General features: G+C 31.8%; 1 protein-coding gene across 2 annotated transcripts; it reads right to left on the bottom strand.

Annotated features, from left to right (window-relative positions):
* Positions 1-250: 250 nt before the first annotated feature.
* Positions 251-7113, bottom strand: LOC148628787 (GLIPR1-like protein 1). Of its 2 annotated transcripts, XM_088564739.1 has the most exons (7): positions 7060-7113; positions 6425-6581; positions 4442-4663; positions 3714-3829; positions 2399-2487; positions 1625-1636; positions 251-453 (listed from the first exon to the last, which is right to left on the bottom strand). In XM_088564739.1, the coding sequence occupies exons 2-7, from the start codon at positions 6560-6562 to the stop codon at positions 308-310; spliced, it is 723 nt and encodes a 240-aa protein (XP_088420865.1). In that variant the 5' UTR covers positions 6563-6581; positions 7060-7113; the 3' UTR covers positions 251-307. The 2 variants fall into 2 exon arrangements, with proteins under 2 accessions (XP_088420865.1, XP_088420866.1); XM_088564740.1 differs by lacking the exon at positions 1625-1636.
* Between the last annotated feature and the right edge of the window lie 3633 nt (positions 7114-10746).

The raw sequence follows: 10746 nt of genomic DNA, 5'->3' as shown, positions 1-10746 counted from the left end.
TTACCACACACACAATGCGTCCTTATACCTTGTTTGTATATCGTGCTTTACTTTGATTCTTATCTTCGTTGTAATATTTGTTTGTATGTATTTTAGAACTAATAGTGGTTTGGTTTAAAGTTCGAAAACTATCTGTTACCAAACCATGTGCAACTGATGAAAGGTTCTTAATCGGGTAATTATTAGTGCATATCCATATTAATATTACATTGGCAGATTTCACTGTGTATACGTTCAATAAGACATGAAGTATTTTGCTCAGCAATTTATTCATAATTTTGTTATCACTTTGACATTTGCATATGTTCTATTCATTTTGGTTTGAACAGTAGCCACATGACTTGCGACAAATTTTCGCCGCAAATGTGCTGATAAACTTCGAATCAGACATCTTGCAGTGAAACTTTGTGTTTACTTCCTTTGTACAAATTTCTTCCATATCGAAACAATTTTCTGAAAATGGCAAAATTAATTAGCTTTAAAAGGAATTTTAACATGAAATCAACAATAAGAAAATAACAGCTTTCAACAAACTAAATTCGGGTTGTAATTTTTATTCAGTAGTTAAGTGACAGTCTTTTTAAGAATCATGCAAATTTGGTAAAATGTGATACACCTAAAAAAAGGTTACATATTTTTATTTTTGTTATTAAGTAGTTTTATAGGTCTATATGATGAAATGTATAATTATTCTTTCCAATCTGTCTGCTCTTAGGAGATAATCAACATGGAAAATCCAACAGTTTCTATTGTATTTTAGTGTCATTTACAGAGTTATTTACCTTAATGTTGAATTCTACAGTACATTCTATATATTTTTTATCTCCTATGAACAAAGATTATATGAAAAACCACATGTAACTTTCTGTTTACTATGACATTATAAACAAAATATCAAAAATAAAAATATGTAGGCTGTCCAACCATGAATCACATTTTGCACGATTCTTATATGGAGTGCTACTTAAAATTCAAGCCGCGTGGATGCGTTCTTTATTTCTTTTGCAATGTTATGATTTTTTTTTAAATTTCACAATATCTATGTGTTCATGGAAGAGAATAAAAAAAAAAATAGAACGAAGTTCAAATAGAATACAAAAAAAAAACGTGTTAGAGAGAACGGAAGGTAAATATATAAATACATAGAATGCTTTTTGATTCGTTTATATCCCAGAATCTTATTATATAAATATGTTTTAAGTACCAGTCCACATAAATTTCAGGCACTGCCAATGAAAAAGTGCTTCATTGTTTTTTCCAGTCTATATATGCTACACGTTCAAATCTGGATATTATTTCTCCATTCATATCCGCATTTTCTTTTTAGAAAATAACATATTTATCTACTACTAACTTTAACCAAATGAAACTAAATCATGAACGATAACTCTTGCAACGTGCAAATTTCATGTACAATCTATATACTTTTCATCCCAAAATGCAACATCAAAATGAAAAATTATGGTAACTGTTTCTGAACAAGAAATAAACCTGAATTTAATAGGTTTTTGACATGCACGGAATCACCTTCCGTCTGATTTTTATAAAGACTGACACTCAAGACATGTACCTCACATGTCACTCCTCAATTCCTTAATAGCAGACCTACTAAAATAGTTCTTACCTTTAGTATGTTCTACAATATAGAAGTAAATAAAAAAAAACTATGGTACGTGTGTTGACTTTTATATCAATGTAAACTTAATTCATACGTGCTTTATATTGGAGGTTCAAAACCTTTTTTAATATAGGTTTGACACACTGATTATTCTACAGTTTGCCCATCGAAGATTAAATCTTAAAATTGTAAATAAAAAAAATAAATATAAATAAAAGCAAATAAAATAAACAAAAAATTTTTTTTAAAAAAATACAAAAACAAAAACAAAAACAAACACTCCCACATACGCAAAAAACACCCACAAAAAACATAAACATAAATAATACAAAACAAAATTAACCGACAACAAAAGAACAAAAAAAAATCAAAAGTTCTATAACTCCTGTTCAATTTGTTCAATCAATATGATTACGTACATACATGTATAATGACTAACAATCCTACAGAATTTTAATTCAACCTGTTCAGCGGTTTCCAAGTAGTTGTGTCCACAAAATAAAGGGTGTTGGACGGAAACCAAGCACACACACTCGGTGACAAAAAAAGTTAAATGGCCAGTTCGATTATTTTACATACTTTCATATTTTCAAAATATGTTGGATTTTTTTATGGATTATATGTCTCATGATGTTGATGATAGTAAGATGACAGAAAAGATTTTTTTAAACTTTCTTTACCAAGAAAATACATTGACTGGAATTCTCCCAGTAACAAAAGCTAGTAAATAATTTTTCTTTATCGAACAAGATGGGTTCTTCAATACAAGGTATGACCTACCTGCACATAAACCACGATCACACATTCGGCTATCTTTACACCAGGCACATGCTTTCCCACCAAGGTAATATGGACGAAAAGGAAAGGCTCTGTAAGAAAATATGTAGTTCATTACTAGTAACACTCACTTCTTGAGCGTTTTATATATGATATGGCACGTCTAGGTTCAGAGGATCTGAATTGCTAATAATTAACAACAAGAAATCTTTTACTATATGTCATTTCAAATTTCATTAAAAAATCAATCAAGAGAATCCTTGCCCATTTGTTTGTTTGTTTGTTTCTTTTGTTTGTTGTTGTTTTAATTTGTTTTTTTGCATGTCAATCAAATTAACTTTTGTTCTACTTAATAAAAAAAAATTCCTACTATACTCGGCGTCACATAAATAACATACTGTTAAAATTTGAATAAAAATATTTTCTGCGACTTTATTGACACCTACCGTCGTTTAAATTGTCTTAAATGACTTGCTCATTCGTTTAGCCAAACGGCTTCTTCCTAAAGATTGAATCGTTCAATTCCGGTCAGATTTTAATTCTCGGTGCCAATATTTACATTGTAAAAAGTCGGCCATGTTTACAGTGATCGGGTTGCTAGGAGATGTTGTTTACGTTTAAATGGTTTGTCCAAAAACCGAAGAACCCAGAATGCATTTCGGCGTTGTTTCGGATATCTCGGATTTATTTTACGCGAACAACGTACAATACCGAGAAGTTGATCAAGCAGACGATTGTCACCGGAGTTCGACGGGAACTTACGAATTTCGTTTGTAAACAAGTTGTCCCGTAAAAACCAACATGGCGGATATTAGTATGGGATTTTCCCGTAAGGATTTGTTACGCATGATTTAAGCTAATAAGCGACTTGTTTAGGGAGAAGCTGTTTGGCTAAACGAATGAGCAAGTCATTTAAGACAATTTAAACGACGGTTGGCGTCAATAAAGTCGTAGAAAATATTTTATTCAAATTTTAACCGTATGTTATTTATGTGACGCCGAGTATAAGTAACACTTACGTACCAGAAACAAGTTTTAGTTTTTCATTTGGTATTTGCACTTTGGAGATAAAATCAGATAGGTTTGTGCATAATTGCCATTCTGCAAGCGTAATCGTTCTTGATTTGCGTGGGAGATGAATGCACGATTTTCCCCAAAAAATACATATTTATATGCTAAAATAAACTATAGTTACATAGAAATAAGGTAAAGATAGATTGAAAAACCGTCGCTTGCTCGATGATTTCTTTTTCCTGAATTATGAATCACCTTTACCATTCTCTGAAGTTTACATGAACCGGTATTTAAGTATGCTTACAGTGGACCGTACAAGCAAACCAGGCCCAAATTACGTATCGATGTCCATGACTCCATTCCGCGTACCGCACATTTGCTCATAGCACAACCTATATATTTGTAGTTAGCCGTAACCATCTGAAAACAGTAAATGATATCACATTAGCATAAACTCTAAAACGCACAGTTTGATTTCCCAGTAACATGTACTCGCTCGCATTATGTGTAAAGAACACAAGCATTGTATTTTATCAAACTATTTTACTTCCTATTTAATCTGTTAGATTGGATGATATCGCCCAATTGTGAATCGCTCCGTTGTTTTTGGTGGGACCACTTTGTTACTTTTGTCGGGGATCTGTATTTTTTGCTGCTATTATCGGATCATACTCAATAACATGTATCGCTGGCGGGACAGGAAATGCTTACCATTTCGGAGCACCAAGTGCCACTCTCGGTTTATATGGGAGCTCTTATTGCTAGTGTTTTGGTTTCATTGTGTTGTGTTTTGCATTTCTGATCTTCAGTTTTTATATGTCATATATTTTAATATGGTCGCTACATTGTATATGAAAATCGACTTTATTTCCTTTTTTCACATTCAGGCGATGTACTTGGAATTTGATGTACATTGTATCTTAATTGTCCAATACTTCGTGCTTCGATATCTTTTGCCAATTTTTATCATTTTTGTTATTATATTGATTTTCCATTTATGGTCTGAGAGGGTTTCTATAAGGACCTACATACCTCTTTGTAGCCTTTGCAATTTCCACTGCATTTATTGTATCTATAAATGTACGACTTTCCCTCATTAAACCATGATTTCATTCCTATGTCTAAGAATGACTTATAATCTGGGTTTCCCATAAACAGTCTTGCAAACACGTTTACCGCAGGGGTTAGCGGAGTATTTAGAATACAATGTTTAATCCATTTAGTAGCGCGTTCTTCCAATTTTTCATCCCAGATCTTAAAAAAAAAAAAACCATTATATTAATTCCTAAATAAAGTTTTCGTTCATTTGTTCAGTTAAAACTGATCAGATAAACTACCATATAATGGATATATTCTGGGAATAAAAATATTGGAGATAAACTAAACTGAATATCTCAGATACCATGTACTCATTCATATGAAATGTAACAAAAATGAACAGTTCTATGCATGTTCAAACAAACAATTACGCGCAGTTTTCTAGAAGGAGTTTTGCCATTTGTGCTATTCCAATAGAAGAAATACAAGCGGCCTTGCAAAATGAGGAGTAATCATAATACTAAAATCTCTTCCACGTATGTATTGATAAACTTGAGATTATTTACATAGGACTCTTACCCTACCGGTGCACCTGGTCCATGCTCTCAGTTTTTAGTGGAGTCCGAGATGCTCATTTGCTTTGTTACTTTGTATGTATGATTTTAGTTACTTTACGTTCTTTGTTGTGTATGTCTGTTTTCCATGTCTGGTCTTTGTCCCTGGATTACATTCTTTTGATTGCCGCTATAACCTTGGTTCTCTTGATTACTCTTTCAATATTTAATAGGGTATTCAAGTTTCAAAGTATGAGAACGATCATTCATAGACATGCCCTATACCGTTCTAATTGTTTAAATTAGAAGAATACTTACACACAAGTGATTACAGGTAATAAAAATTAAATAAATATATACAAAATAAAAAATATCCCATACGGTTCGAAGATCTATATCCCTTTATGACGACCTTAATTGTAATAAACATTTAAAAAAATAACATAAATTGTAAAACATACGTTTTATTAATGGACCCTTTTTTATTTATACAACCCTCCATCTTTCATCATTTCAATCTTACATTATTTAATGGTAGTTTGATGTCAAGCAATATATGGTCACACCCATTTCAAATGGGAATGCAGTTATACATATGAGATAATAAATAAAGGTTTAAGATGAAAAACACTTCATGTAAGACGAAGTCTACACTATTGCATTATGTAACTTATTCTTTCGTTTTGTTGTTCTAAATTTTGTTTTTGTGTTTTCTATTCATGCTTTTTAAAAAGTAATCAAAGGAACCAAGGTTGTAGCGGTAATCAAAAGAATGTAATCCAGGGACAAAGACCAGACATGGAAAACAGACATACACAACAAAGAACATAAAGTAACTAAAATCATACATACAAAGTAACAAAAGTAAATGCGCAACTCAGACTCCACTAAAAACTGGGAGCATGGACCAGGTGCACCGGTAGGTTAAGCATACCCTTAGTAAAATCAGTTAAATAAAGGTTTAACCAAGAAATTGTAACTTAAAATGATGAGCGATGATAAATTTTAAAATGTTTTATTAAAAAATGCTACGGTAGTAATAGAAACAGTTTTAATTTAATTAATTGAAGTTACTTGACTTTTTGAATTTCTAATCTTGTCGATTTTCTTTAAACGATATGTAAATAATATGTAAAAATCGGCCCTTATATGCTAAAATTGGCCTAGTCCGTATAAATATTTGAATGATTCTGAAAATCTACCGGTTAATAACTTTTCGGACCGTCCCAATACGAAAAGTCGTATTCGACCTTTTTAAATCCACTTCTTGTTTAAAATTCATCAAACGTGTCATATGGATTTTCATATGGACTGGCTCGGTCAGTTGAATTGGGCCTTGGCATTCAGGGCCTCAAGCCCAATACATCCCACCTCTAATCAATGCCCAATATATATAAAATCGAACTACCATCGTGATACATACCAATTTATTCATATTTGTTGCTTTCAACTGTCTTCTGAAGTTATTATGAACATCGAGAATTTGTTGTTTGTATGGCTCAATTTGAATTAATCCTGATGTCAGAAGCATTATATTTGCTAAGACGATCGCAGTATACATTCTGAATTTTCTTCAATTCCTAAATTGAAGAGGATTTTTAAAAATTAATCTGGATTATATAAGATGAATACTTACTTAGAGTGTAGATACTGGTACCATGTTTTTTTTGTTTTGAATGCCAGGGCAATTGTTATCATTACACAGATTTGTTTTGTAATTCAAAGTTCAGATACAGCAGTCTCATAACAGTACTGAATCGTATATAATCGCGTGTTTCTTTCAAAAAGAGATCTTTTTACACGGCCGATAAGGCTATGCCCTCGGATCCTTTTTCTAGCATAATTCCCTATTGCAAATGAATAAACATATTTTGGCAGATGAAGATAGAATATTCGAAACTATTTCTCTGCCAGGATTAAACGGCAGTGTAAAAAAGTTAGAGCAACATTCAGTCAATAATATAACCCTTACTTAGATCCAATCGCCAAAAGGTTTAAAATACTGCATAATTGTGCCTGTGTGAGAAATATCGCATTCTACTGAAAATATTTACTTACTGAACTGCCCGTAGAACGTTGTTACAATGTGGTTATACCACTGAAAGCAATGCCTAGTTTATGAAGATAAATCAAGAAAGATATGTCTTTTATATTATTAGTTTTTTCATTGGCCATATGGCTCTTTTTCAGAATTCTTCTTCACAAAGAACGTCCTTAATGAAGGCTATTTCTGTTCACAAAGCTTTATTTAAAGTATCAATGTAAAAGAACTTCGTTTGTGCAATTGTTCCATTTCACCATATCTGTCCTTATTTCTATTCGTGTATTTTTTTTAAACTTGCAGATAAAGAAGTTACAGCTGCTATCATAATGTGGCATGCACAAAAAGGACAATTTCCAAGTAAATGAAAATCTAACTGATTAAAATTACACTTTTGAATTAAAGGCAGTGTGCACAGCCTGTCTACATATTTGTCCGTTCGTTTGAATTAATATTGGCGTATATAGGTGATCCTATATAATGTGAATAGTGTGAGAATATATATTTATTTAAGTGATGACTAGATATCATGCAACGTATGACATAATTCATAACAAAAAAAACTTTTTGCAAGTTTTCTTTATATGTGTCAAAATGTTGCCCATGTACAGTAACTAATCTATTCCAAATATCGTGTTTAAGACTTTAAAAATATTAATGAAGAATCTTGCACATTTGATATTGTTCCTGAACCTTGTTGATAGCTTGTTGTTTCTACATTATAGGTTATATCGAATCATTTAAGGTGGCCAATTTGGTTTTTTAGATCATGCTTGAGTCTGGATTTTTAATTAAAGCTTCAGTTCGTACTGCATAGATATCAGATAAGACATTTCTTTCTACAAAGGAGAGAAAATAACCATTAGTGTTTTGTCTTGTATCTTGTAGACTACTTTTATCAGAGACTACTTGCTATAACGTAATTTCCCCCATATACACCATTTACTTGAACGCACATTTTACAACAAATACAGAATACTACTGGTCATATAAATTTTGAAATTGCATCATTTGCAACTTAAAATACACAAATATAGCAGTGCTCTTTGGTAATGCCGGAAACCTGACGACAATAATTGTACACTTATAATGTTGAAACCTTTATCATTGGGTGAGTAAATAATTGCGGTATTATAAGAATACTTCGAAATTATATTTATTACTAACTATATATTAATATTGATGGGTTTGTAATTGTTTAATTAATGTTTTATACTTGTTTTCCCTGTCTCTTTTTCTTTTTTGTTTACTACTCTTATCGAAAATAATATTGAATTTATAAACATTCCAGGTAAGCCCTCAAAAGATTGGACAATACTGATATTTTAATTTTTTAATTCGTAAAATCAAAACTCACTATTTTTACATCTAGTAAACAAAGAAATTTCTCCATGTCTAAACTTAAATATTTTAGAAAATTTTGGATTGATGAAATTCAACAAACTAATAGCTGTACAGTATTATTTAGTCAATAAATACAATCGTAGGCATTTTTTATGAAAATGAAACATTTATATCTGGATACATGTAAAAATATTAGAAAAAAATGTTTATAAGTTTAAAATAAAGGTGTATTTCTCAATTGAGTATATTTTTGCTATTTTTTATGTGAAAGGGAACCAGGAATCGAACGATAATCAAAATAATGTTATCCAATAATAAGCTGGACAAGGAAATTAGACATACACAACAAAGAACATTGAACAACCAGAACAGCACACCCAAAGAAACAAAAATACAGAAACAAACCAGACTCGATGTAAAACGGATTGACCAGGTATACTACTGGGACATCTATAACAATTATGCCTACACTAAACCGACCCCTTGACTACTAATTTGACAGGTCAAACATCGTTTAGAAATGTAAAGACGTTTATATATCTACGTTCTCTTCCCTATATCAAACATGATACAAAGAGTGAAAAGAAGCGTGACGATTGTAGACATATGTATGCTATTTATTTGAGTTACCCTGTATCGTTAATTTGACCCTCTGTCCTGCAAAACAACACAAAGATGGGCTATCCTATACTACTACACATTGTGTACTTAGTTACAACCCGAGATAAAACCTACAAGAAGGAATTACCTGGCCTACGGAAGCTATTTTTATATAGTTTAGCCGACCGAGCGGTCTAGTTAGTGCGATTGACTTAGTGCAGGCAGTGAATTTATCCGCCCTGAAAACTTTCATTCTTGTATTCTTTTTTTTTGTGCCTCGAATATTAAATATATTGCATAAAGTAGTATTTCCATAAACCGACTGAAGCCCGGAACATGATTTAGTTTAAACAAGTGTGCGACGCCCTCCACAGAAAATGTATTATTAGGCAAGTTAAACCCTTACAGAGAGGTCATTTTTCCACATTTTATTTTGGTCAACATGGAATCGATAGAATATCATAGAAACTTAATTTGTTTGTTTTAAATAAAATTGAATCGAAACTGAAACATAGCGGAAAAGATTTATTATAATTTACACGTGTTCAAGTATCAATACTGCGGTAGTAGCGGAAAATAGTAATCTAAGTCATTGGTCATATGACAACAAATATTCTCATTTTCTCAAACATATATATATATATATATCTTTTTGACAGCAATTTTTCAAAGGTCAGATAAAGTTCGCACAACAGTAAATAACTGAAACAAGTTTACTATTATCAACAAAATATCGTAACTTGTTTTATTAAGTGCTACATGCAGTTCCAGTGAGACTGGATACTGGTCAAAGTAGTTACCTCTATTATATAAAAGCATTCGTCAGATAGAAGAAGTAAAAAGTAAAATAAAGTGAGTTGAGTTAAAGTGTATGCCTACCTCTTATTATTAGAGTACTGAAAGTGGTTTTTGTATACTGAATTAATATATGCATACAATATTAATTACTAACTGTTAACTCCTGCGTATGGAGTATTCATATCACAACTCAAACGTTATTCCAGAGCTTGCCGAAACTACGCAGACATTTTGTATCGCTCTAGTACTCTAACAAACAACAGGCTTCTGGAACAGGGTTATGTCACTACAGAAGTTTTATGGTCGTCATCATGAACTCGTGGATCGTTATGGTGTATCCATCAGCACCATGAAAACTGATTTATTCAACGGGTCATAGTTTTCCTTTCCTCGTTTGTCTACCACGGACTTGAATTTTTATGAGCAACTCGGCGAGTGTTTCTAGAAGAGCAGAGGACGCTTACCCTACCGGTGCACCTAGTCAATGCTCCCAGTTTTTAGTGGAGTTCGAGTTGCTCATTTACTTTTGTTACTTTGTATGTATGATTTTAGTTACTTCATGTTCTTTGTTGTGTATGTCTGTTTTCCATTTCTGGTCTTTGTCCCTGGATTACATTCTTTTGATTACCGCTATAACCTTGATTGCCTTGATTACTCTTAATAAACATCGTCATTAAAAACCACAAATTAACAAAACCATATATAAAAAAAACATAAACTAAAAACAAAACAAAAACATAATTTCTTACGAAATATTTCAGTCAGGGCACAATGTTTAATATCTTTTCAATCAGTTTTCAAGAAAATCAAATTTATTTACTGAGGGCAGTTAAAACAAACGATTAACAATAATCTCATTAAGGTAGTTAGAGTCAAACTTCGAAGATGGACATGACTCTATCGCACAACCTACACGTTTTGTTTTGGACCGGAATATCTATATCAAAAGTATTTTAGAATTA

Source organism: Perna viridis, chromosome 1 (genome assembly GCF_037379345.1).
Source record: "Perna viridis isolate PV_CMFRI_1.1 ecotype Kerala chromosome 1, ASM3737934v1, whole genome shotgun sequence".
NCBI classification, from domain to species: Eukaryota; Metazoa; Mollusca; class Bivalvia; order Mytilida; family Mytilidae; genus Perna; species Perna viridis.
This window is presented reverse-complemented; position numbering and strand designations above follow the sequence as displayed.